Consider the following 27,096-nt stretch of genomic DNA (forward strand, 5'->3'; position numbering starts at 1 on the left):
AGGGCCCCCGCCCCCCCACCGTCCTAGACGAGGGCGCCCCCCCCCACCGTCCTAGACGAGGGCACCCCCCCCACCGTCCTAGACGAGGGCGCCCCCCCCCCACCGTCCTAGACGAGGGCGCCCCCCCCCCACCGTTCTAGACGAGGGCGCCCCCCCCACCGTCCTAGACGAGGGCGCCCCCCCCCCACCGTCCTAGACGAGGGCGCCCCCCCCCCACCGTCCTAGACGAGGGCGCCCCCCCCCCCCCACCGTCCTAGACGAGGGCGCCCCCCCCCCCCACTGATCATGCAGTTCCTCTTGTTATTAGGAAATATAGTCACAGCCCAAAATGACATTATGCCGGTTCCTTAGTGACCAATGGTGTAGGTTACTGATGATATCATGTACTGGTACTTTTCTATACTGTATTGTATGGTTTTATATCTGTATGGTTTATAACCTCAATTAAAAACGATTGAAAAAAAAAAATAAAAAAGGGGGTCTCTACACGCAATTTAGAAAAAAATATAAAAAGTAAGCTCCAATTAATAGAAAGGGGGAGGAGCCAGTTCAGACGAAGGTCCCTTTAAGGAAATCCTTCCAATCACTCAGAGATTATAAATACAATGGTAGTGAAGTTGTGTGCGACTTCTGAGGACACAATTACTGAGCACTGCGATTTCTGAGACGAGATCCGGCTGAAATATCACCTCGTTGTGTCCATCTTCCTGCACTTAGCCAAGGCAGCTTCCTCATCACCCAACTCACCTATCCAACCCCTCAGAGCCAGTCACATGACTGGGGGGGGGGGAGCACAAATTGACACGATTTTTAAAAGGTCTTTACAAAAAGTATCAAATTTGTAGCCAATGGCAACCAGTTTCTTATTCTCTTCTCCCATAGGGCACAGGGAAGCTGAAGGTACAAACCTGATTGGTTGCTATAAACAATAGTGTAGGAGGGACAGGTGTCCCCAATGAGGGAATAAGCCAATCAGTGGGTTAGGATGAGAAGAACCGCCTCCAGCGTGTGCGGATCATGGACAGTGACGTGATCGGGGTCCGCATGCTTCATACTGACAAATCCTTACTAATAACTGTTATGTTAGGACACTAAGCAGAAAGATTCCAATAATGTGGAAACTGGAGAGAGGAACGCGCGCCCCGCTCCGAAGGTAAGTACACATTTGTAACGCGTTTGATAGTGTTTTGGTTACACAGAAAAATCGGACGATAAAACAGGTTGTGGATTCTAGTGGTAAAACAGAGACATATCTACTCAATATACAGGAGAGGCCGGACTGCACTGCACACAAAACAACTTCATCCAATTTAAAGGATTAAAAAAATAAATAAATTAAAAAAGAAACCCAGCGGTGGGATCGGAGGTTTCCTTCCGGCAGTGTACTCCACAACTCACTGTACAGACTTTGCAGCTAAAACTGGGAAAGTGCCTTGATAAGAATAAACAAAAAAAATCTACTTGCCAACAGTCCAAAGTGAAACCTCACAAGCTCCGCCCACAAAAGAACCAAGACAAGAGGAGATCCACCCCTAAGGAGACAGAAGGAAAAGCCCCAAGAGAAATTCCGCCCCTGAGGAGACAGAAGGAGCAGCCCCAAGAGGAGCTCCCGCCCCTGAGGAGACAGAAGGAGCAGCCCCAAGAGGAGCTCCCGCCCCTGAGGAGACAGAACGAGCAGCCCCAAGAGGAGCTCCCGCCCCTGAGGAGACAGAAGGAGCAGCCCCAAGAGGAGCTCCCGCCCCTGAGGAGACAGAACGAGCAGCCCCAAGAGGAGCTCCCGCCCCTGAGGAGACAGAAGGAGCAGCCCCAAGAGAAGCTCTGCCCCTGAGACAGAAGGAGCAGCCCCAAGAGAAGCTCCCGCCCCTGAGGAGACAGAAGGAGCAGCCCCAAGAGAAGCTCCGACCCCTCAGGAGACGGAAGGAACTGCCCCAAGAGAAGCTCCGACCCCTCAGGAGACGGAAGGAACTGCCCCAAGAGGAGCTCCAACCCTGAGGAGACAGAAGGAGCAGCCCCAAGAGTAGCTCTGCCCCTGAGGAGACAGAAGGAACTGCCCCAAGAGGAGCTCCGACCCCTCAGGAGACAGAAGGAACTGCCCCAAGAGGAGCTCCGACCCTGGGATCAGGAGACAGAAGGAGCAGCCCCCAGTGCTCGGACTGTTGGCAAGTGATAAAAACACATTTATAAAACAAAGAAGAAAACGAAGTGGTGTTCAGGACATAAAGGTCACACGAATTCCCCAGCAGGCGGCGTTCTGGTGGTAGAAGTATGAACATTGCTATGTACATAGGAGTAGTTTCTTTTCTAGTTGGCGTAAGGCTGGACAAGGTGCTAAAGTGGTCTGTTCTACAGACTGCAGGTCTGCAATGTTCCCATTGTACTTTTGCTGATCCACCTGAAAAGCGGGAGCTTGTTGTGCCTCTGGGGTTTAATGGGTTAAGCATTGCAGCATGTAGTCCCAGAATTACCTTCAATAATAATCTATGAGAGAACAGAGGCAGCAAACCCCTCTGACCAGCTCCGCAGAGCTTCCACAGGTAAGGGTTTGGTGTTTATGATGCAGGAATGCATGCTGGGAAACGTTATGGATCAACAGGTAACAGTGACTGCTGCTAGGTCATTGCAAATAATAAAAGTCTATAAAAGTGACTGTTCATACAGTGCAGAAATCCTCCAAGCGCCTCCTAGTGGCACATCCTGAACCGCTCTAGGCACTTGGAACTGAAAAACATGCTAATTTTTTTTCCACCCTACGATATGGCCGCCACCCCCCTCCCCCCATGTATAATTCTCCCGACTGGCGACAAAGTGTCCTATCCAGAATTCCCTTGCCGAGGTTGGCTAGGGGCAAAGTGAAGGATTCCCGGAAAGCCAGACATACACCCTGGGGCAGAAGCGTCCCAGAGCAGATGCACAAAGGGGAAGGCGATTCGGCTTCCTGCCCCTAGCCTACAGCCGGGCCTTTACTTTCCAATAACTGGAGCACATGCTTCATTCAGCTCAGGTTCAAACGTACAAATCTCCCTCTTTAAGCAGAGTCGGCGCACGTCACAGACCGCGGGAACACGTGAGACGCGCCGCCAGTAACTCCCGACTCTCCATTCACAACAACCCATTATAAGCATTCGTGGGGGGCAGGGACCACTTCCTGTACTTGAGGGGTTAATCAGGTGGAATAAAATCAAGGCAAGCTTCCCATAAGGGGCATGTAACACTTGAGACAAGCTAGGAGGCCCGCCCCTTTCCACGACGAAACCTACAGGATCCGCTGTGTCAGAGCAGCCATAAGTCCGTTATACATGGTTATTATTTGGTCATTTACACAGGTGTAATGGTTTGCTTGATAGGCGGGTCAGGCTTCGTTCTCCGTGGGGGCAGAATTTGTTAATACGGCATCAGGCTGGCGGGTCATTCTGTCCAGTTCCTCCTGGACGTTGGTCAGTACCGGCTTCTGTCCTGTAGAAGAGAGGCACACAGTCAGAGGACAAGATCTGTGCCCTGAAAAGGAGTTCTAAAGGCAGAAGGTGCATTCTATGCATGAAGATAAGGAGGCTTCTGTGTGCAGCCCCACCCCCAATACTTACCCGAGCCCCCACTGTCCAGCTATGTTACACAAGAGACTTAGCTGTCCGGGACTCTCCCTCCTCATTGGCTCCCACTGCTGCCAAAGTCAGTCAGCCAATGAAGAGAGAAAGGGGCGGGGGCCAAGCCATGGCTCTGGGTCTGTACACACAGAGGTGTGGCTCAGGTGCCCCCATAGCAAGCTGTTTGCTGTGGGGGGCACTCAACAGAAGGGAGGGGCCAGGAGAACAGAGGTGGGACCCGAGAAGAGGAGGGGCCAGGAGAACAGAGGTGGGACCCGAGAAGAGGAGGGGCCAGAGCACAGCAGAGGGACCCGAGAAGAGGAGGGGCCAGGAGAACAGAGGTGGGACCCGAGAAGAGGAGGGGCCAGGAGAACAGAGGTGGGACCCGAGAAGAGGAGGGGCCAGGAGAACAGAGGTGGGACCCGAGAAGAGGAGGGGCCAGGAGAACAGAGGTGGGACCCGAGAAGAGGAGGGGCCAGGAGAACAGAGGTGGGACCCGAGAAGAGGAGGGGCCAGGAGAACAGAGGTGGGACCCGAGAAGAGGAGGGGCCAGGAGAACAGAGGTGGGACCAGAGAAGAGGAGGGGCCAAGAGAACAGAGGTGGGACCAGAGAAGAGGAGGGGCCAAGAGAACAGAGGTGGGACCAGAGAAGAGGAGGGGCCAGGAGCAGAGGGACCCGAGAAGAGGAGGGGCCAGGAGCACAGCAGAGGGACCCGAGAAGAGGAGGGGATAGGAGCAGAGGGACCCGAGAAGAGGAGGGGATAGGAGCAGAGGGACCCGAGAAGAGGAGAGGCCAGGCTGCTCTGTGCAAAACCATTACACAGAGGAGGTAAGAATGTTTGCCGCAGCGTGCATAAGACCTACCTGCTCCCCTCCATACCCATACCTGGCTTCTTTGCTGAATTCTGTGCAGGGCTCGCCCCCCCTGGGCTCCCCGGTGATCCGGTCTTTTTACTCAGCAGGCTATTGAAGAAACTGGCCAAGACACCTTCACTGGCCGCTGCGTCTGCAAAAGGAAACATTATTATTATTATATTAAACATACAGAATAAGAATATTTGAAATCTATAGGTCCCCCCCTTAAAATGGAACTTAAAGTGATTGTAAAGGCAGAAGGTGCATTCTATGCATTAAACTGATTGCAAAGTCTATTTTTTTTAAAATAACAAACATGTTATACTTACCTCCTCTATGCAGTTGGTTTTGCACAGAGCAGCCCCGATCCTCCTCTTCTCGGGTCCCTCCCTCCTATTGAGTGCCCCACAGCCAGCAGTTTTCTGTGGGGGGCACTGGAGCCGAGTCACAGCTTCATGTGTCCATTCAGACATGGAACCCTGACCCGGCCCGTCCCCTCTATCCCCTGAGTGGCTGACTGACTTTAATTGACAGCCACGGGGGCCAATTACGCTGTTTCCGTCTCTCGGCCAATCAGGAGAAAGGTCCTGGACAGCTCAGACACTTTTGGACATCGCTGGAGAGGGGGCTCATGTAAGTATTGGGGGGGGGGGGGGGGGGGAGGGGGCTGCTACACACAGAAGGTTTATCTTAATGCATAGAATGCACCTTCTGCCTTTACAACTCTAAGATAAAAAGCCTTCTATGTGCAGCAGCCCCCCTCATATTTCCCTAAGCCCCCTCTCTATCCAGCGATGTTGTAGGACTGTCTCAGTTGTCCTCGACTCTCCCTCCTCATTGGCTGAGACAGCAGCGCAGCACATTGGATCCTACTGCTATTAAAGTCAGTCAACCAATGAGGAGAGAAAGGGGGTGGGGCGGGGCCAGGCCACAGCTTCGAGCCTGAATAGACACGCGGGGCTGCAGCTTGGCTCAGGTGCTGAACAGGAGGGAGGGGCCAGGAGGAGCGAAGAGGGACCCAAGAAGGAGGAGGATCATGGCTGCTCTGTGCAAACCCATTACACAGAGGAGGGACTTTACAATCACTTTAAACCCAGTTACTCTTACTATTGGGGTCGGGTTTCTTGACGGCTGCCATGGGTGAAGAGCTGGGCACGGCGGTGGAACCAGTGCGGCCCGGAGTCCGGGGGGAACCTGTGGGAGCTCTGGCCGGTGATTCCTGAAAAACAAAAAAAAAATAAACCTGGAGATTATTTAATGTTCTCTTCTGATGTGTCAAATATCAGAGAGCACAACGGGGGGGCAATAAGAAAATTTCCTCCAATCACAGGTAGGGAATACTTTTAAGTGCATCAAAGCCAAAACGTTTTTTTTTACAATTTTGGAACAAGGTGTGAAGGGTATTTTGCCAATTTGGGAGATTTCCTCGTACATTCTGCTCTGTAGACAGGCAGTGACGGTTGTCACTGGAAGGAGCGTCCCCATTGGAAGAATTTCCCATACAGACAGCAATAAAAATGTTCTCTCCCCTCACCCCATACCCAAAACAAAGAAGGTTTTGGCTTTACATGCACTTTACAGTGGATGGCTGGTCAACCCCTAAGAAAAAAAAACATTTATAAAGGGAAATCGAAGGAAAAGGTAAGTGAACCAACAATGCACTAGCTTAGAGGAACCTATTTAGAAAATAAAAAACGAACCTTTACAACCCCTTTAACTCTACTCCCATTCTAAGACTTTTCTATCTCCCCTATAAAAGAAAAGACGTCTAATACTTACCTATTCTGAAGTCACTCTGGTCACATGATCGTATACCAGCGCCAGTGACCTGTCAGAAAGCCGCTACCCATCAGAATATGCAAACTAAGTGAGGGTTGAGTCGTGGCCATCTTGGTACACCCGCACTCATCTGCTGTAAGCCTAGAGTTAGAAGGCGGCAAGCGGACATCTTTCTACACCCACCGGAGTCTGGCATTTCTCATTTATTTTTAGCAGTATGCTGACCTTATATAGTGACATACAGCATTTAGAAGTCCGTCTGACAGTTTTGATGTTGAATTTTAAAAGCAGCGGGGAGCCTTCTGATCTCACAGGTTTGCTGATCTGACAGAACACCGCTGATTTTATAATTCAGCATCAAAACAGTTTTACGGACTTCTAAATCCTGTATATCACGATATAAGCTGTGTTAACTTGTACAAATAAACTGTGAAAAGCAAGACTCCGGTGGGTGTATATAGATGTCCGCTTGCTGACTTCTAACTCAAGGCTTACTGCGGAGGAGTGCGGGTGTACCAAGATGGCTGCGATGGAACGTCACTTCGGTTGCGCATCATGCATGCGTAGTAGGCCGGGTAGCGGCTTTCTGATGGGTAGCGGCTGATAGAACACCGGCTTTCAGTGCAGCAGAGAGACAGCTGACAACGGAAGCCCCATAGGAAGCCTATGCGTGACGTCACGGTCAGTTGTTGGCGATTTCTCCACTGCACTAAAGCCAGTGCTGGAGAGTTCATGTGACGTCACTGGACCGGAGTGACCTCAGAATAGGCAACTATAAACATCTCTCCTTTTACAGGAAAGACAGAACTAGAATGGGGGAGGGAGTGGATTTAAACTTATCTTTTTACTTGCCTTCCACTTTATAGCCCAACAGGCCTCATAACATACGTGTTCTGTATGAACAGACCACACCCCCTTTATCATTCAGGATTCAGGACTTCCATGACTGATCCATATAGTGAGGGGAAAAGAATTTGATCGGCTGCGGATTTTGTGAAAAAGAAACGATAGGTCTGTAATTTTATTGGTCGGTTTATTATAACAGAGAAAGAATAACAACAAAAATATCCAGAAAAACGCATTTCAAAAGAGTTATAAATTGATTTGCATTTTAATGAGTGAAATAAGTATGTGAACCCCTCACAGAACATAACTTAGTATTTGGTGGAGAAACCCTTGTTGGCGATCACAGAGGTCAGACGTTTCTTGGAGTTGGCCTCCAGGTTCGCACATCTCAGGAGGGATTTTGTCCTCTTTGCAGATCCTCTCCAAGTCATTAATGTTTCTAGGCTGATGTTTGCTGACTTGAGCTCTCAGCTCCCTCCACATATTTTCTATGGGATTAAGGTCTGAAGACTAGCTAGGCCACTCCGGGACCTCAATGTTGTTCTTCTTGAGCGCCTTTGTTGCCTTGGCCATGTGTTTTGGGGTCATTGTCATGCTGGAAGACCCATCCATGACCCATCTTCAATGCCCTGGCTGAGGGAAGGAGGTTCTCACCCAAGATTTGATGGTCCATGGCCCCGTCCATCCTCACTTTGATGCAGTGAAGTTGTCCTGTCCTTTTAGCAGAAAACCCCCACAAAGCATAATGTCTCCACCTCCATGTATGACGGTGGGGGATGGTGTTCTTGGGGTCATAGGTCCTCCATGTATGACGGTGGGGGATGATGTTCTTGGGGTCATAGGACCTCCATGTATGACGGTGGGGGATGGTGTTCTTGGGGTCATAGGACCTCCATGTATGACGGTGGGGGATGGTGTTCTTGGGGTCATAGGTCCTCCATGTATGACGGTGGGGGATGATGTTCTCGGGGTCATAGGTCTTCCATGTATGATAGTGGGGGATGGTGTTCTCGGGGTCATAGGTCCTCCGTGTATGACAGTGAGGGGTGGTGTTCTCGAGGTCATAGGTCCTCCATGTATGATTATGATGGTAGGGAATGGTGTTCTTGGGGTCATAGGACCTCTATGTATGACAGTGGGAGATGGTGTTCTTGGGGTCATAGGTCCTCTATGTATGACGACGGGGGATGGTGTTCTTGGGGTCATAGGTCTTCCATGTATGACGACGGGGGATGGTGTTCTTGGGGTCATAGGTCTTCCATGTATGACGACGGGGGATGGTGTTCTTGGGGTCATAGGTCTTCCATGTATGACGGTGGGGGATGGTGTTTTCGTGGGTTATAGGTCTTCCATGTATGTCGGTGGGGGATGGTGTTCTTGGGGTCATAGTTCCTCCATGTATCACAGTGGGGGATGGTGTTCTTGGGGTCATAGTTCCTCCATGTATCACAGTGGGGGATGGTGTTCATGGGGTCATAGGCAGCATTCCTCCTCCTCCAAACACGCCGAGTTGAGTTGATACCAAAGATCTGGATTTCGGTCTCCTCTGACCACAACACTTCCCCCGGTTCTCCTCGGAATCATTCGATGTTCATTAGTGATCTTCAGACGGACCTGTACATGTGATTTCCTGAGCGGGGGGACCTGTACATGTGATTTCCTGAGCGGGGGGACCTGTACATGTGATTTCCTGAGCGGGGGGGATCTTGCGGGGGCTGCAGGATTTCAGTCCCTCGCGGTGTAGTGTGTTACCGATTGTTCTCTTGGTGACTATGGTCCCAGCTGAGATCATGGAGAAGATTCTCCGGTGTAGTTCTGGGCGGATTCCTCACCGTTCTCCTGATCATTGATCCTCCACCAGGTGAGATCTTCCATGGAGCCCCAGACCGAGGAGATCCATCGTTATTTTGTGAATAATAATCCCACCATCTGTTGTCTCCTCTCACCAAGCTGCTTGGCGATGGTCTTGTAGCCCATTCCAGCCTTGTGTAGGTCTCCAATCTTCTCCCCGACATCCTTGGGCAGATCTTTGGTCTCCATGGTGGAGAGATTGGAATCTGATTGGTTGCTTCTGTGGACAGGTGTCTTCTATACAGGAAACAAGCTGAGGTTAGGAGCACTCCCTTTATGAGAGAAGAGTTCTCTAATCTCAGCTCGGTGCCTGTATAGAAGACACCTGGGAGCCAGAAATCTTCCCAATTGATCGGGGATCAAATATTTCATTCATTAAAATGCAAATCAATTTAGAACTTTTTTGAAATGTGTTTTTCTGGATATTTTTGTTGTTATTCTCTCACTGTTATAATAAACCGACCAATAAAACTACAGACCGATTGTTTCTTTGTCAGTGGGGAAAAACTACAAAATCAGCAGCCGATCAAATACTTTTCCCCTTCACTGTATGCGATTCCTTATGTGTAGAAAAGAGAATGGCTGTGGAAATTTCCCTGACTCCATCCATAGTGCAGCTCGGGGCATCCTCGGGAGAGAAGCAGTGCAGCTCGGGGCATCCTCGGTAGAGACGCAGTGCAGCTCGGGGCATCCTCGGGAGAGACGTAGTGCAGCTCGCGGCATCCTCGGGAGAGACGTAGTGCAGCTCGCGGCATCCTCGGGAGAGACGTAGTGCAGCTCGCGGCATCCTCGGGAGAGACGTAGTGCAGCTCGCGGCATCCTCGGGAGAGATGTAGTGCAGCTCGCGGCATCCTCGGGAGAGATGTAGTGCAGCTCGCGGTATCCTCGGGAGAGATGTAGTGCAGCTCGCGGCATCCTCGGGAGAGATGTAGTGCAGCTCGCGGCATCCTCGGGAGAGATGTAGTGCAGCTCGCGGCATCCTCGGGAGAGATGTAGTGCAGCTCGCAGCATCCTCGGGAGAGATGTAGTGCAGCTCGGGACATCCTCGGTAGAGATGTAGTGCAGCTCGGGGCATCCTCGGCAGAGATGTAGTGCAGCTCGGGGCATCCTCGGCAGAGATGTAGTGCAGCTCGGGGCATCCTCGGCAGAGATGTAGTGCAGCTCGGGGCATCCTCGGCAGAGATGTAGTGCAGCTCGGGGCATCCTCGGCAGAGATGTAGTGCAGCTCGGGGCATCCTCGGCAGAGATGTAGTGCAGCTCGGGGCATCCTCGGCAGAGATGTAGTGCAGCTCGGGGCATCCTCGGTAGAGATGTAGTGCAGCTCGGGGCATCCTCGGTAGAGATGTAGTGCAGCTCGGGGCATCCTCGGTAGAGATGTAGTGCAGCTCGGGGCATCCTCGGTAGAGATGTAGTGCAGCTCGGGGCATCCTCGGTAGAGATGTAGTGCAGCTCGGGGCATCCTCGGTAGAGATGTAGTGCAGCTCGGGGCATCCTCGGTAGAGATGTAGTGCAGCTCGGGGCATCCTCGGTAGAGATGTAGTGCAGCTCGGGGCATCCTCGGTAGAGATGTAGTGCAGCTCGGGGCATCCTCGGTAGAGATGTAGTGCAGCTCGGGGCATCCTCGGTAGAGATGTAGTGCAGCTCGGGGCATCCTCGGTAGAGATGTAGTGCAGCTCGGGATATCCTCGGTAGAGATGTAGTGCAGCTCGGGGCATCCTCGGTAGAGATGTAGTGCAGCTCGGGATATCCTCGGTAGAGATGTAGTGAACACGGAATGAACAATGAGATGTGTTCAGTGAGAGCTCAGCAATGGTTTGTAGTCCGGAGCTTCCATTAGATGAAGAGCGGGATTGTGAGGAAGGGTGTCTCACCCCGTGGCTTGTGACCAATCACACGGCTCGGCTCCCAGACATTCATGTATTGGGGCTGCACTGGCAGACGGCCACCAACACATCACACCACCGGGGATCTGAGCTACTTCCCTGTCTGCAGAGGGCAGGGGGGGGAGGGCACACCATTGTACAGCATGGGATCACTAGCCCAGGGCAAGAGATGTTCACATAACAAGCAGGCTGGTCTACAGAAACTGAACACAATCATCCAAAAAATCTCACTATTGTGTAACATTATAAGAAGAAATGTCCATTAAAGAAAACCTCCAGACAAATATCTGCCAGAAAAAACAGTGAAGACAAAAAAGTTCAACACCTTCCTATACAGCTCAGTACAGACAGCGGACTGAGAGTGTGCAGGATCCGGATCACAGGTACAGACAGCGGACAGAGAGTGTGCAGGATCCGGATCACAGGTACAGACAGCGGACTGAGAGTGTGCAGGATCCGGATCACAGGTACAGACAGCGGACAGAGAGTGTGCAGGATCCGGATCACAGGTACAGACAGCGGACTGAGAGTGTGCAGGATCCGGATCACAGGTACAGACAGTGGACTGAGTCTGCAGGATCCGGATCACAGGTACAGGCAGCGGACTGAGAGTGTGCATGATCTGGATCAAAAGGTACAGGCAGCGGACTGAGAGAGTGTGCAGGATCGGGGTCACAGGTACACAGACAGACAGCCTGACTCTGTAATCTAGGGTCCCCCTAGACCCCTGGTGCCCAACCTATGGCCCTTTAGTGTTTGTAGTGTGGCCCTTGGGCCCCAGCAGTCAATAGAGGGAACATTTGAGATTTGAAAAGGGTCTCTTGGTAGTAGTAAAGTCTGGCAGTTTCATGGCCTAGTACCCGACGGTCTCCTATAGCGGGACTTCAGTCTCCAAACACACCCAATCTCTGGCCATCCCCCCCAGTAAGTCTTCAGTCTGTTCGTTTCCTGGAGCATTACATGCAATATTATATGGGCCCCTTTGGAGCCATTAGGGGATGTATCTGAGGGCCCCCTTTACCTTGCGAGTTGACAACCACTGACCTAGACTATCAGGAACTGATCTGAAGACAGACCTGACTACTTACAGGTACTCTCTAAGGCAACTAGTCCGGTATATCCTGGAATACTCACCGAGGCTCTGGTTGGAGTGGCCGGCTGCTTCGCCAGGTAAGACTGCCAATAAAAGAATGAAAACAATTAGAAGTTTTAAATCAAATGACAATAAGAAAAAATAAGATTGCGCTATGGACAAATTTACCTGTTCACTAGACAAGTTTGAAATAACCAAAAAAACTACAATAAAGTGAACTATGAGGGGTTAAAGCTGCCTGTGCTTGAAACCTATCCCTCTAAATGGGAATAGGCTGGAAATCTGAAAAGTAAGTTGAGCTTTGGCGCTAAAACCTTATTAGTGTACTATAAATATGAATGCTAATACTCTGCAAGGTTAAACGAAACCTAATGTAGAAATTTCCCAAACTACATTATATGCGTAATATTAAATCAAATACCTGTCCGCCCCCAATGCCTGCCCGCCCGTCCCCAATGCCTGCCCGTCCGCTCCCAATGCCTGCCCGCCCTGGCTGCCTGTCCGCCCCCCCAATGCCTGGCTGCCCGCTCCGCCCCACAATGCCTGCCCGCCCTGGCTGCCCGTCCGCCCCCCAATGCCTGCCCGCCCTGGCTGCCCTTCCGCCCCCCAATGCCTGCCTGCCCTGGCTGCCCGTCCGCCCCCCAATGCCTGCCCGCCCTGGCTGCCCTTCCACCCCCCAATGCCTGCCTGCCCTGGCTGCCCGTCCGCCCCCCAATGCCTGCCCGCTCCCCAATGCCTGCCCGCCCGTCCGCCCCCCAATGCCTGCCCTGGCTGCCCGTCCGCCCCCCAATGCCTGCCCGCCCTGGCTGCCCGTCCGCCCCCCAATGCCTGCCCGCCCTGGCTGCCCGTCCGCCCCCAATGCTTGCCCGCTCATCACCTTGCTCCATTTTGAACTCATTCACCATAAATAAATAGGACGACATGTGACATCACCTGTGCAGAGTGAACGGACGTACCTGTTGCTTCATCAGAAAGACCTGCTCATCTTCTGCTGCCACCTCCTTATCATGGACCAGCTAATCAGAGAAGAGAAGACGACAGGTCAGGTGGATTTTTCCTGACTGTGAAGATGGAAATATATAAACCCCCACAGACCTCGAACTGCAGCATTTCCACCACATCCTTCACTCAGACCAATCACTTACCTTTCTAATAGGCGGCTTTACAATAAAGTCTTCAAAGGCATCTTCAGGTTTGATGCTGGAAAAATTTTCATGCAAAATTCCTATTTTCTTCTCATTGTCCCAGCCAGCAGGACTACAGAAAACATCACAAGAAAAGAAAGCCAATAAAAACCAAACGCACAACCCAAACCCTGCTGTGCTGTGCTACACAACTCAAACCCTGCTGTGTTACACAAACCAAACCCGGGACCCGGCTCTGTTACAGAACCTAGGACCTGGCTGCGCTACTGAACCTGATGACGGCACTGCTACAGAACCTGGGATCCGGCTGTGCTACACAATCAGAACCTGGGACCCGCTGCGCTACAGAGTCTGGGAGGGGGAGAATTACTACAACTGGAGCAAACAGAATATGGCGTGCAGCTCTGTATAGATAACCAGCCTGTTCACAGCAAATCTGACTTTGAAATCGTGCGCCTTCACTTGAAAATTGCACGATTTCACAGCCGCATGTCAGTGCGACTTCAGGCACCACTTGGCTGACATCTATGCGACTTCATGCACAAATCTCTATGGAAGTCGCACCTGAAATCGCCAAAAATAGTGCAGGAACTTATTTCAAATCGGTGCGGCACTGCAAAGTCGGCGTTGCACCGATTGGAACAGTTTCATTGCCAGCAATACGGTGCGACTTGTCCCGTGATATGGACCTGCCAAATCACATGACAAGTCGCACTGGTGTGAACGGGGGGCTCATTATCAAAGCTTCATTGAAGAAGCTGAAGTTAGTAGCCGATTGGCTACCAAGCACAGCGGCACCAGATTCTGTGTGCTCCAGTTTTAGGAAATCTACCCCATAAAGTGTAAGAAGATGGATCTCTTGGCACAGTAAACAAATAGTGATCAGAGGTGTCAGGGACTCATAATCCCGCTCACACCCCCATCCATGCTGCCAGGCAGTCCCCAGACCCAGATAGGGATCGCAGAGACACAGAAAAGTGCATATCTGAACATAGGGCTTCATGGCCCGCCTGCTCCGAGGTCATCGCTATACACATTGCAGGTTAGAAGCTCAGACCACAATGTGAAGGGCACAGAAATGTGGATTCACATTTTGAAAAGATATACAACAAAAACTGCTGATCCTAAAACCAAAAAGGTTTCAGATTTCTTTTTCCAGCTATTAATTGATCTGACCATTTTGAATTCGCTCTCATGGAGAGCATACACGGCAGTAATAGTGAACGTAGTACTGATGTACTGAAATGTGAGTAAAGGATAAGTTCACCTTTGAAACATGTTACAGCTGCTTTTTGACAATGGCGACACACGTGGGGCGGAGCCGGGTCATTTGCCAAAACCGGAAGTGACACAGGGCCCATGGCCCAGCTGGCATTCTCATGTCTCTTGTTTTATTTATGTAGGTGCAATTTTACTTTTCCAACTTACTACACTATATGGGACCCCTGTGTTGTGGGGGCTTGGTTGTAGGGAGAGCCAGGATCCCTTAAAGGGCTATACACCTACTTAAGTGGATACAGTTTATCCAATGCTGAGACTCCACAGAAGGAAAGTGTGGAGAGACGGATTAGGCGGAGTGGAATAGGAGCATAATCCTGGAGAGGGGAAGTGTGAGTGACCTGATTATTTGTAGGTCCATCCCTGAAGGGGAGCGCATGCGTGTGTTGGTGGTGGGAGTCACTGAACATATTGGAGTAAGAGGAATTGAAAGTCACCTTATAAATATTATTAAAATCAGAGACTTAGATATTCACTTTGGACTTTTTTTGCCCATGTTGCACAATATATTTTTTATTCTGTTTATGTGAAAATATTTAGTGATTTGTTATTGAATTGATGGTTTATCAGAATCACCAACTCTTTTGACTCACCAAGTCATTTATTTAGGGCACAATGAGATCCTCCATTTTTATTTTCATGTTCCAGTTCCGGCATCCTTTCCCCGATCCCCCCTCCTTGCAACAGTGGGGAGGCGGTTCTTTCCCCGAACCTCCCCACCCTGTGACAGTGGGCAGGTCGATCCTCTCCCCGACCCCCCCTCCCTGTGACAGTGGGCAGGCGATCCTCTCCCCGAAACCCCCCCTCCCTGTGACAGTGGGCAGGCGATCCTCTCCCCAATCCCCCCCTCCCTGTGACAGTGGGCAGGCGATCCTCTCCCCAATCCTCCCCCCTCCTTGCAACAGTGGGGAGGCGATCCTCTCCCCTATCCCCCCCTCCATGTAACAGTGGGCAGGCGGTCCTTTCCCCAATCCCCCCTCCCTGTGACAGTGGGCAGGCGATCCTCTCCCCAAACCCCCCCTCCCTGTCACAGTGGGCAGGCGATCCTCTCCCCGAACCCCCCCCCCTGTCACAGTGGGCAGGTGATCCTCTCCCCAAACCCCCCCTCCCTGTCACAGTGGGCAGGCGATCCTCTCCCCGAACCCCCCCCCCTGTCACAGTGGGCAGGTGATCCTCTCCCCAATCCCCCCCCCCCCCCCCCCGTGAAAAGTGGGCAGGCTCTCAATTTAAAAACAGTGCTGTCACGTGGGGCTCCGCCCACACAGCCCCATCATTCAGCGGTTTGTAGTTCTCAATGAACTGTGGGGGTGCTGGCGAGTGTTCTTATAGATCACCTTCCTGCCATTCACAGACTGTCCGGATCACAGGTACAGACAGCGGACTGAGAGTCTGCAGTATCCGGATCACAGGTACAGACAGACAGCGGACTGAGAGTGTGCAGGATCCGGATCACAGGTACAGACAGACAGCGGACTGAGAGTGTGCAGGATCCGGATCACAGGTACAGACAGACAGCGGACTGAGAGTGTGCAGGATCCGGATCACAGGTACAGACAGCGGACAGAGTCTGCAGGATCCGGATCACAGGTACAGACAGTGGACTCTCAGTCAGTCGGATCACAGGTATAATGCTTTACTTTATTTTTTTTTATTTTTATAAAAGGTGAACTTATCCTTTAAGGCATGCAGCCATTCTATTCACTTTATCCTCCACCGTTTAGTAAACACCCTGCACACGTCACACACATTTTAGGAAGTGTGAATGGAGTAAACATAATGAATGACTTACATGAAGACGGCGTCCTTCTCCACCACCAAGGCAGAAGTACTGAAGTGAAATCCGTACATTTTATGGACGATGTACTTGTACAGCAAGTCCAGGTTCTTCTCTTCTTTGACAGAAGAATATATTAAGGCCGCGCCGTCTGTCAGATACATTGAGGACAAATCCACAGCAGGGAAGAGGGTGGAAAGTACCGAAATCCACACATCAAGGGGAAGTACAAACCACAAAATGTATTTACCCCCTTCCTGATTTTTTTGCATATATTTGTCACACAAATATTAATATTACACAAAGATAACCCGATGAAATACAAAATGTTTTTAAATGATGATTGCAACTAAGGGAAAAGCCGTCCAATCCTGCCTGGCCTTACAGTATGTGAAAAAGTAATTGCCCCCCCCCCCCCTACACACAAACATTCATGAATGAACTGTGACTAACACACATTTTTTGGAAAGTGGAGTTAAATTGAATTTGCCACACCCAGGCCTGATTACTGCCAGACCTGTTGATTTATGAAATTGCTCAAATAGAAAAACTGTCAAAAAAAAAAAAAGAAAAAAAAAAAAACGCTATAAAAATTCAAAAAGCAACATATCATGAAGAAACTCGAGAACAGATGAGAAACAAAGTCACTGACATGTATCATTCTGGAAAGGGTTACACAGACATGTCTATGGCCTCTAAGGGAGGGACATTATCCACCAATGGAGACCACTTGGACAGTGGAGAACCTTCCCAGTAGCGAGTGGCCGGCCAACCAAAATGACTCAGAGAACAAGGACTCATCCAGGACCTGCAGACCTCACTTACCTCAGGTAAGGTCAGTGTTCATCATTCACCAATAAGAAAGAGACCGGGCAAAAATGGCGTCCATGGGAGAGTTCCAAGGCCAAAGCCACCGCTGACCCAAAAGAACACAAAGGCTCATCTCACATTTACCAAAAAACATCTTCATTATCCCCAAGATAAATATGCAAATTTATAAAATTAATAAATAAATCAGGAAGGGGGGGAAATACTTTTTCACAACACTGTGAATGGCTGACAATGCAATAGAATTATGTGGAATGGGCTGCAATGCACCAAAAGAATGTGTCACACCTCAATGCACGGCATGTTTTGTGTTGCCGCAGGGCAGGTCCAGGCTGTATTTGTACACTGGAGTGCCCTAGTAAGGCGCCCAATGTAAGTGCTGGGTGTTACCACAACACAGGGGGTCTGCAGGAGGCCTTAGGAGTTTATGGGCTCCTCCCCCCATTTATAAAGCCTGGCCATCAGCTTGACAGGCCAGACCTGCCGGTGTACGGTAGCTGCCCCCCCCCCCCCCCCCATTACTCAATTCAGCCCCCAGGAGGGCGGATAGATAGGAATCTCTATGTGACAGGCAGGGCTCTCTACACCCCCCTCTCACAGCACTGGGTCAATGATTGGCCAATAACCCCAACCAAAAATACTTGCAGTTTATTTTCTCTCCCATTATCCGAACACGGCAGCGATGGAGGAGCTCAGATCCGGGGTCCGAATCCCCCTGAGCGATCCTGCCAGGAAGCAGTCACTGAAGTGGGCCAATCATAAGGGGGTCATTCAGGAATTATGGCACCGCTCCTTCCCTGTTCTAAGTATTCAGAAATGATATTCAGGCACGGAATAAAATAAAGCTGGGGGGGGTACTCATCTCATAAAAGGGGCAAACGATCCAGCCACAGAGCTGCTGACCAATCCCACTTTACATTCTGCCTAGAGAATTGAATGATTGGATGTTATAGAGCGGGCATATGCAATTAGCGGACCTCCAGCTGTTGCAGAACTACAAGTCCCATGAGGCATAGCAAGACTCTTACAGCCACAAGCATGACACACAGAGACAGAGGCATGATGGGACTTGTCGTTTTGCAACAGCTGCAGGTCCGCTGATTGCATATCCCTGTTATAGAGCTTCCCGCTCCATCACTTGGCACTGGAAAGGATACACTGCAGGCAGAACCTCCGGATGTGGGACTGGATGAAGTCAAAGTGCTCCTCTCTGTAGTCGTGTTCCTTTTCCAGCACGCTGACCGCGTCACACTGCGACAGGACGAGACAAAGTCACAGTCACCACCTCTTCCCACATTTCATTGGATGAGATTCATGGACTGATCACCACGGGCAGCACAGTGCAACACAGACAGGAAACATCCCCTCCCCCATCCAATCACTTACCTGACATCACCCACATTGCTCATCTTTTATATGATGCTATCAGTCCTCCCCATAGGAGTATTAATAACCAGTAAGGAGGCCGTACCGGATGGCAGGATAGGTGAAGAGCTGAACCTCTATCAGGTGTGAAGATAATTTGCAGATTTTAGTGAAGTTTAGTTTGTTTGGACTAAGCTGATCCCAACGAACGATTAGGCTTCATATACACTGCCCTACGCTTACTGACGCGTTTTTTGCCGCAGTTTTGCTGCGTTTTCCTGCAGTCAAAACATTCCTTTCCTGAATGCTATTCTCCTGCGTTCAGAAGAGGGAGGTTGCAGCTCACCTAAAAGGCAGCAGTGGCCAAGCTCTGCCTAAAGTCAATGTATATACAATGACAGAGAGGCCTCTATGGAGAGGAGTTCAGGGGCTTTGGCAAGAAAATAAATGGCAAAAGCTCCTAAACTCAGTGTAAGAGCTGCCAGTGTGCGTGAAGCCTGAGCCCGGGAATTGTGCTGCTTCAGAGCGATTTCAAAGCTGCAGATCAGCAATTTGCACCTCCCAATTCATTGCGGTTTCATTTAACAAAAGTCCATGCCAGTCGCAATGAAATTGGAAAAAAGTAGTCCAGGAACCTTTTTTCCAATGTCGCTGCGACACGATTCGTGGAGATTTGAACAGTTTCATTGCCAGCAATGGGCTGCATCTTGCCATGCGAATTGGAATTGTCAAATCACGTGACAATCGCACCGGTGTGAACAAGTAGCTGTGAGTGTTGTATAATCTGTACGGAGCCTGAGCTATATACAGTATACAGCGCTGTGATCCCACAGTGGGATGAGAGTTGAGAAAAGCTTCCTCTGATTGGCTGAGGTAGAGAGGCGGGCAGATGACATCATTCATAAAATACAAAGTTCCCTGTGAATGGCAGAGCAGTGCAGACTGAAGCTATTCTCTTACAGCCATGTGAAGCTCCATGTCAGCTCACACAGGATGTACATCTTCATGCAGGCAGTCCCTTCTATATCAAGCATGGACACAGCCACTGCTCCCCACTTTACATCCATGTGGGTGCGTGTCCTCAATTGCAGCGTGAGTTCAGCAACACACAACCACATGGATGCCAAATCGGGAGCAGCGCACATGTCCATGCAGCCAGTGACACGAATGGGACTGCCTGGAACAGGTCATGAATAAGTCTAGCTTGGCTGAAACGCGTTGACATTTATGGCCGTCATTGGTCACCCACCAATAAACAGAGATTGCAGAGCATACACCGCAGTGTTCATTTTGTCAACTAAAACAAGTAAAAACATTTTGGACAACTAAATGAATATTATTTTAGTTGACTAAAATACGACTAAAACAATTGAGAAGACTAAAATACGACTAAAACTAAAATGGCGTTTTAGTCAAAAGACTAAGACAAACTGAATTGAAATTTGACTTCAAAATGAACACTGGTCTGTAGTGCATGTTCACACCTCAATACCATCAATAACAACAGATGAGATTTTTCACTCCAGCCGTATATAATGAGTTTGGAAATTGTAGAGAAATGTTAACGAATGCGTTACAATTTAAAATCGAATGGGTGTAAATAGACGACTATAATGCGTTTTAGTCGAAAAAAATGTACTGGAGATTTAGTCAACTAAATACGACTAAAACCATTGCAATAGACTAAAATGGGACTAAAACTAAAATGCAATTTTAGTCCTAAGACTAAAACGAAATTGAAACTTGCTGCCAAAATGAACACGGATACACGGGAGTGCCGGCCTCTGTTTATATGGTGTGAATACACAGAACATCCGTTCATCCCATGCGGGAGAACACGGCCCATCACACGGAGAGCTATGGGCAAAACTTTTTTTTTCTCGATTTTGTAGAGTGGGGGGGTGGGGGGGGTCTTGGGGGTTATTGGGGTGTTGTGTTATAGCCCCGGTCAGATTTGTTTGTGCCATCTGTGGCCCTTTGCAGAGATTTCCCTTCACTAGCCAAACAGGAAGTGAGAGGAAAACTCTGCAAATGAAGGGAATTTGTAATGGACCCCCCCCCCCCCCCCCCCCAGGTCCCCTCCATTACTTTTCTTTTGACAACTCAAAATTTGGGATTTTGTTTTACTTTCCCTTTCAATGACAATAGTAAGCAGGACAAATAGAGTGGGGGAATCTCCCTTTGTTTTACGTTCCACCCAAAAGTGAAGCTTCAGCTTTAAGCACTCCTCGCCCCCTTACATGTCATTTATTTTGGGGGGGTTGCTTAGTTTTCAGTGGGACTTCCTGTCCCACTTCCTTGTTCAGTCTCCAGGCCGCCTAGAAGACTCCTCCTCTCCCCCTAGGTGGCTCCTCCCTCTCGGCAACCTTTTGGGACAAGTCACAGGTCCCAGAAGATTGCCTGTCCAATTGGAGAGCGTGCCTTGTGCATGTGCAGTACACCCCCCGGTTGTGAAGCCACAAGTTGTCACGGCCGGGTGCCCACAGTTTCAATGGAGGCTCCGCGGAGAGGAGGGGGAGAGGAGTGAGGCTCTGTGTGGCCACATCACTGGGCCGTGGGACAGGTAAGTGTCCGTTTATTAAAAGTCACCAGATTCAGCAGCTAAATAAAGTGTACCTGGTAACTTTTAATAAACAAAACAAAAAAGGCCTGGAACTCCGCCTACGAGAGCGGGGCCTTAGGGTTTGCTGGTGACTAACCAATCATAGGTGGTCCAACCATCAAGAAGAATGAAAGACTGTTGTGTGGTTTTGGCCCCTGGCTCTACTTGTGGTTACAGATGTGGCCCTTGTAAGTTAAGATGGATGTCAGCATGCCCTCCCATAGCTGCATTGTATGACCGCAGCAAAGAACTGACCTTGGTGCAAACGACAAGCACGGGGATGCCGAGGTTGTGGGTGAGAACGTTGTCCCCGAGAGGAAGGATGATGTTCTCGTCCTCTGGACTGGAGGTTGTAGGCACTCTTCTCTGTGGAGAACTCAATGACGACGCGTCTTCCGGCTCCACATATTCCTGGAAGTCTCTCACAACTGCAAAGATCAAACCAACAAGCTGAATGAAGTGACATTGAGATGGAAGTCTCAGATCTACTCAGAAGGGGGGCAGCGGAGGAGCCATTCCCTCAACTACCACAACCAGCAGCTGATAATGGGGGGGAGGTGGCGGGGGGGGGGGGGTAATAAGGACTGGCACACACTGGAAGCTCAGTTTGTATATTCCAGCGTCATCAACACTTCCTGTAACACGGGGCACATGCCACATGGCGGCGGGGCACCAGATTTGTGAGCTTACTCCGGGGTCACCCCAAAATTTTAGGCAAATTGGAGGTAAATCTTCAGCTGGGATCATCCCAAAGTTTCTCCCCCCATCTTTTCTGCACCCCACTGGCTGTCCATGGTCCTCTGCGGCGCAGAGAAGACAGGGCCGCTCGCTCCTCTGCGGCGCAGAGAAGACAGGGCCGCTCGCTCCTCTGCGGCGCAGAGAAGACAGGGCCGCTCGCTCCTCTGCGGCGCAGAGAAGACAGGGCCGCTCGCTCCTCTGCGGCGCAGAGAAGACAGGGCCGCTCGCTCCTCTGCGGCACAGAGAAGACAGGGCCGCTCGCTCCTCTGCGGCACAGAGAAGACAGGGCCGCTCGCTCCTCTGCGGCACAGAGAAGACAGGGCCGCTCGCTCCTCTGCGGCACAGAGAAGACAGGGCCGCTCGCTCCTCTGCGGCACAGAGAAGACAGGGCCGCTCGCTCCTCTGCGGCACAGAGAAGACAGGGCCGCTCGCTCCTCTGCGGCACAGAGAAGACAGGGCCGCTCGCTCCTCTGCGGCACAGAGAAGACAGGGCCGCTCGCTCCTCTGCGGCACAGAGAAGACAGGGCCGCTCGCTCCTCTGCGGCACAGAGAAGACAGGGCCGCTCGCTCCTCTGCGGCACAGAGAAGACAGGGCCGCTCGCTCCTCTGCGGCACAGAGAAGACAGGGCCGCTCGCTCCTCTGCGGCACAGAGAAGACAGGGCCGCTCGCTCCTCTGCGGCACAGAGAAGACAGGGCCGCTCGCTCCTCTGCGGCACAGAGAAGACAGGGCCGCTCGCTCCTCTGCGGCACAGAGAAGACAGGGCCGCTCGCTCCTCTGCGGCACAGAGAAGACAGGGCCGCTCGCTCCTCTGCGGCACAGAGAAGACAGGGCCGCTCGCTCCTCTGCGGCACAGAGAAGACAGGGCCGCTCGCTCACCATAGGCGCCATTCAGAGAATGTCTTGCACCTTTACCAATCAATGCAAAGCGTTCTCTGACTGGATGAGGTGGCCAGGGCTGCATTTCCCATCTAGCGCTGTAGATACGCAGGGATTAGCGATCTGGGCGAGTTGGGAAGTCGCTTTTCCGATGTAACTGGAAAGCTGACTGAACGGTTTGCTTTTCAGAGACAACAACCCCGGAACCCGGCAAACAAAGGCGGCTGTACAGAGGCCAGACAGGTAAACACACATTCACCGCGATCGATATTTGCAGAGAACATTCATTATTTGCACACAGAAGATTTCATCAACTACCCGGAAAACCGCAGCCAGGAAAACGCGTCCTTGTTTATGTTCTATATGGAGCGCAGGTGTGAAGTGTTACAAATATTGATGGAGATTTTATGGCCCCCCCACAGACATGAGATGACCGCGGTCTGACCGGATCACCGATAAATAGGGGCAGGGTGCACCACAGCAACATCTGGATAAAAATCCGGAGCAATGAACAGGAATTCCGTGACCCCGTATTCTGACAGGAGCGCTCTGCAAAGCCAGACATTCCCTGCACCGAGCTAAAACTCCCCCCCACCCCCGCCCCCGGATCAGCCCCGTGCCGGATGTCTCTCCACTCACAGGACAGAGCAATGGGAGCCATTGTGGTCAGTGAGGAGGGAGCTGGGGGCGAGCCGTGCTGAGTGTGTGTGTCTATGGATGCACATAGCCTAGCGTGGGAGTATGCCCGCACATGCACCCCCCCATAGCACACAGTATTCAGGGTGGAAGATTTAACATGTTCCAGCTCCTGCCTCCTCTTCTTGTGACAACAGGCAGGGATCATCTCCCCGCACACACTGTCACAATTTAAAACCAGTGTGACCACGCAAGGCTCCACCCACATAGTTCTGTGAATGGATGAACTACAAGTACCTTCTGCCTCTGTGTCATATAGCTTGTAATTCTCAATGAGCTGCGAGGGGGCGCTGGTGAGGCTCTCATTGATTCTTCCTGCCATTCAGTACCTGCGGGTCCATACAGGAGGAACAGGCGGGCCGTGTACTGAGAGTGTGCAGGATCCCGGCATTGCACCCGCCACCTGCTGATTACAACTACTACTACTACTACTGATTACAGCCTGACCGGCTGCAGCGCAAAAGATGCCAATTTATGTTATTTATTGAAGGTGAAGGAGACATATTGGCTGATCACATCCTCAGGCTCCGCCTCCTCCCCAGGCCCCGCCCCCTCCTTTGTACTGATATCCAGCAGTTGTGCTTTACCGCTCCTTCCAATCAGCCGAGTCCCTAGAATAACGCCCCGTCTCCACTGCCCATCTCCCAACCGTCCAATCACATCGTACCTTCGCTTCTTCATCCAGGAGATCAGAGCGGCTCTCACACTGGAAAATGTCACCTCCCTTCCAGCGGAGTTCTCCCTCCATATATTCCCAAACATCTGTGCAAAGTATGAAGCGCCAATTCCAGACACATCTGTAACTATTACCCCCTCCCCCGCCACGACTGCCCAGGAACTGAATAGAATTACCCCTCCCGACCAAAATTGCCTGAGAACCGACTACAATTACCCCTCCCCCACCACGACTGCACAGGAACCGAATACAATTACCCCTCTCCAGCCACAACTGCACAGGAACCGACTGCAATTACCCCTCCCCAGCCACGACTGCACAGGAACCGACTGCAATTACCCCTCCCCAGCCACGACTGCACAGGAACAGACTGCAATTACCCCTCCCTAGCCACGACTGCACAGGAACCGACTGCAATTACCCCTCCCCAGCCACAACTGCACAGGAACCGGCTGCAATTACCCCTCCCCAGCCACAACTGCCCAGGAACCGACTACAATTACCCCTCCCCAGCCACAACTGCCCAGGAACCGACTACAATTACCCCTCCCCAGCCACGACTGCACAGGAACCGACTACAATTACCCCTCTCCAGCCACAACTGCACAGGAACCGACCGGCTGCAATTAGGGGTAATCTCTGCAGTCTCGGACACTCCTCTCCAGCATTACATATACTGAACATTATGTGTGGCCCTTTGGTGATGTCAGGGGCCACATCTGAAGCCCCTTTTAGCACACAAGTTAACAAGCAGTGAAATAATGACAGCAGTTACAAAGAAAATCCAGCGTCCCTCCATACACAGCACTGGGGGGGGGGGGGGGGGGGGGGACTTACTCTTTTGCTCCATGTCTCTCAGCTCCTCGGGTGGGACCTTCAGCCGGTCTATGTGCTCTCGGAGGACACTGGCCCACTTCAACAATGACTCCATTATAGTCCAGGGCCGGGACATGTCCACAACAAACACCACCAGTGTGTCCCTCATCGTCTCCGCCGATACAGCAAATTTTAAAAGGCCTTTATGGTGCAAATCCCCGTCCAATATCCAGACATTGCAGCGTGTGTGATCTGCAGAGAGAAGCAAAGACATGACGTCAGGAAAGGAGAGCTGAGGAAAGGAGAGCGGGCCGAGGAAAAAATAAATAAATAAAAAGAGAGCCCCAAGGAAAAAAGAGCCTAGCAAAGGAGAGAGCCAAGGAAAAAAAAAAAATAAATAAAAAGGAGAGAGCCCCAAGGAAAAAAGAGCCGAGCAAAAAAATAAATAAAAGCGCAGAGGAAAGAAGAGAGGGGAGGAAAGCTTCCTGTACTAGAAGAAATCGTTTCTTTGTAAGCCTCGTCTTCCCATACAGAACTACAGCCGATCATCCACATTCATGTAAACAGTTTTAGCTGCCAGAATATCAAAATTCTACTCAGTCAGTCTTGTGGCTCCAACACATTCTATGTGATGGACCCCAAAAATACCTCAGACTGTCTACTTTCCAAAAAGGGGTGAATTGGGGGATGTTTGTACGGGGGGGGGGGGGGTGATTCGTACAGAGGGGGTGAATTGGGGGTGATTTGGGGGGCATATGTATGGGGGGGGTATTTGTACGGGGGGGGGGGGGGGGGTCCGGTATTGAGGTTAAAGACCTCCTCCAGGTGACACATTCAGAAAGTGTTAAAGTTCTGGTCTCTCGTGAAGACGTCTCTCTCTCTCTCTCACCATGCGGCACTCTCTGGGGACGGGCGATTGGGCTGAGAGCAAAATAACAACAGGTTCACTTTTTCCTCCACCAACCACCACAAGTATAAATTTACCCCTTGCTTAGAGCAATAGAGGGTTATAACTCCAGTCAGATTTTTTTTTCCGGCTCCGTGTCCCATTGCAGAGATTTCTCTTCACTTCCTGTCTCATAGACAAACAGGAAGTGAGAGGAAATCTCTGCAAATTAAGAGAATTACTTGCCGTTTTACACATTCTATGCATGAAGGTAAAAAACAGATGTGACTGGGCGGCTCGGGAGCTAGCACACACAGGGGCTTTCCCTGGGGGAGGAAGGGCCTGGAGCGCCGATGGGGGACCCCAGAAAAGGAGGATTGGGGCTGCTCTGTGCAAAACCATTACAGAGCAAGTGTGAGATGTTTGTTATTTTAGTTTAAATGAAAAACACACAAAGGTTTATTGTCAGGTGAAGAAGGTCCTGATGTCAGATGTTCGCGGTCTATAGTATATATTATATATTTTCCTTCATATCTGGTGGATTTAGCGGGAGGACCTTCAGATTTTTTTATAGATTTCTTGTTGATTTATTGGTGAAGTGATCGGTATTTCACCACACTGGACTTTGCTCGGTGTAGAGGAACTCTTCATGTTTACACAGAACTCGCTGCCTGCCATGTGCCGGATCCCGCCAATAAATGGCTCATTGTATTGGGACAATCTCCCCGTCATTTGTCCGGCAGCTGCTGCTTGGCACCGCCGGGTGCTGAATAGTTGGCACTTTGCTGGGAAGAGGCACAAAGCCACGCGCTGCAAACAGTCTAAGGCAGGAGCTGCCAGATCAAAGCAATGAGGGCGGCTGAGCATCCTATCCTTATACTGGTGACAGCGGGAGCCCGGCAACGACCCAACGCCACCGGAACCTCCCGGCAACGACCCAACGCCTTACATGTCACCGAGCCATCGGAACCTCCCGGCAACGACCCAACGCCTTACATGTCACCGAGCCCCCGGAACCTCCCAGCAACGACCCAACGCCTTACATGTCACCGAGCCCCCGGAACCTCCCAGCAACGACCCAACGCCTTACATGTCACCGAGCCCCCGGAACCTCCCAGCAACGACCCAACGCCTTACATGTCACCGAGCCCCCGGAACCTCCCGGCAATGACCCAACGCCTTACATGTCACCGAGCCCCCGGAACCTCCCAGCAATGACCCAACGCCTTACATGTCACCGAGCCACCGGAACCTCCCAGCAATGACCCAACGCCTTACATGTCACCGAGCCACCGGAACCTCCCGGCAACGACCCAACGCCTTACATGTCACCGAGCCACCGGAACCTCCCGGCAACGACCCAACGCCTTACATGTCACCGAGCTGCCGGAACCTCCCAGCAATGACCCAACGCCTTACATGTCACCGAGCCACCGGAACCTCCCAGCAATGACCCAACGCCTTACATGTCACCGAGCCACCGGAACCTCCCAGCAATGACCCAACGCCTTACATGTCACCGAGCC

The 27,096-nt window shown here is 51.1% G+C and overlaps 1 protein-coding gene across 1 annotated transcript in view; it reads right to left on the minus strand.

Moving 5' to 3' along the window:
- Window positions 1–248: 248 nt before the first annotated feature.
- Window positions 249–27,096, minus strand: part of DYNC1LI2 (dynein cytoplasmic 1 light intermediate chain 2) — a 43,136-nt gene continuing 16,288 nt past the window's right edge. The window contains exons 4-13 of the mRNA XM_077450653.1: window positions 24,706–24,936; window positions 21,136–21,308; window positions 18,071–18,164; window positions 16,101–16,236; window positions 13,034–13,145; window positions 12,845–12,904; window positions 11,930–11,971; window positions 5,544–5,655; window positions 4,468–4,587; window positions 249–3,453 (exon numbers count right to left, since the gene is read on the minus strand). Of these exons, the coding sequence (XP_077306779.1) occupies window positions 3,350–3,453; window positions 4,468–4,587; window positions 5,544–5,655; window positions 11,930–11,971; window positions 12,845–12,904; window positions 13,034–13,145; window positions 16,101–16,236; window positions 18,071–18,164; window positions 21,136–21,308; window positions 24,706–24,936 (1,184 nt within the window). The 3' untranslated portion in view covers window positions 249–3,349. The remainder of the gene's footprint in view (window positions 3,454–4,467; window positions 4,588–5,543; window positions 5,656–11,929; window positions 11,972–12,844; window positions 12,905–13,033; window positions 13,146–16,100; window positions 16,237–18,070; window positions 18,165–21,135; window positions 21,309–24,705; window positions 24,937–27,096) is intronic.

Source organism: Lithobates pipiens, unplaced genomic scaffold (genome assembly GCF_037356315.1).
Source record: "Lithobates pipiens isolate NorthernLeopardFrog02 unplaced genomic scaffold, aLitPip1_a1.2 Scaffold_10, whole genome shotgun sequence".
In the NCBI taxonomy this organism is placed as follows: Eukaryota; Metazoa; Chordata; class Amphibia; order Anura; family Ranidae; genus Lithobates; species Lithobates pipiens.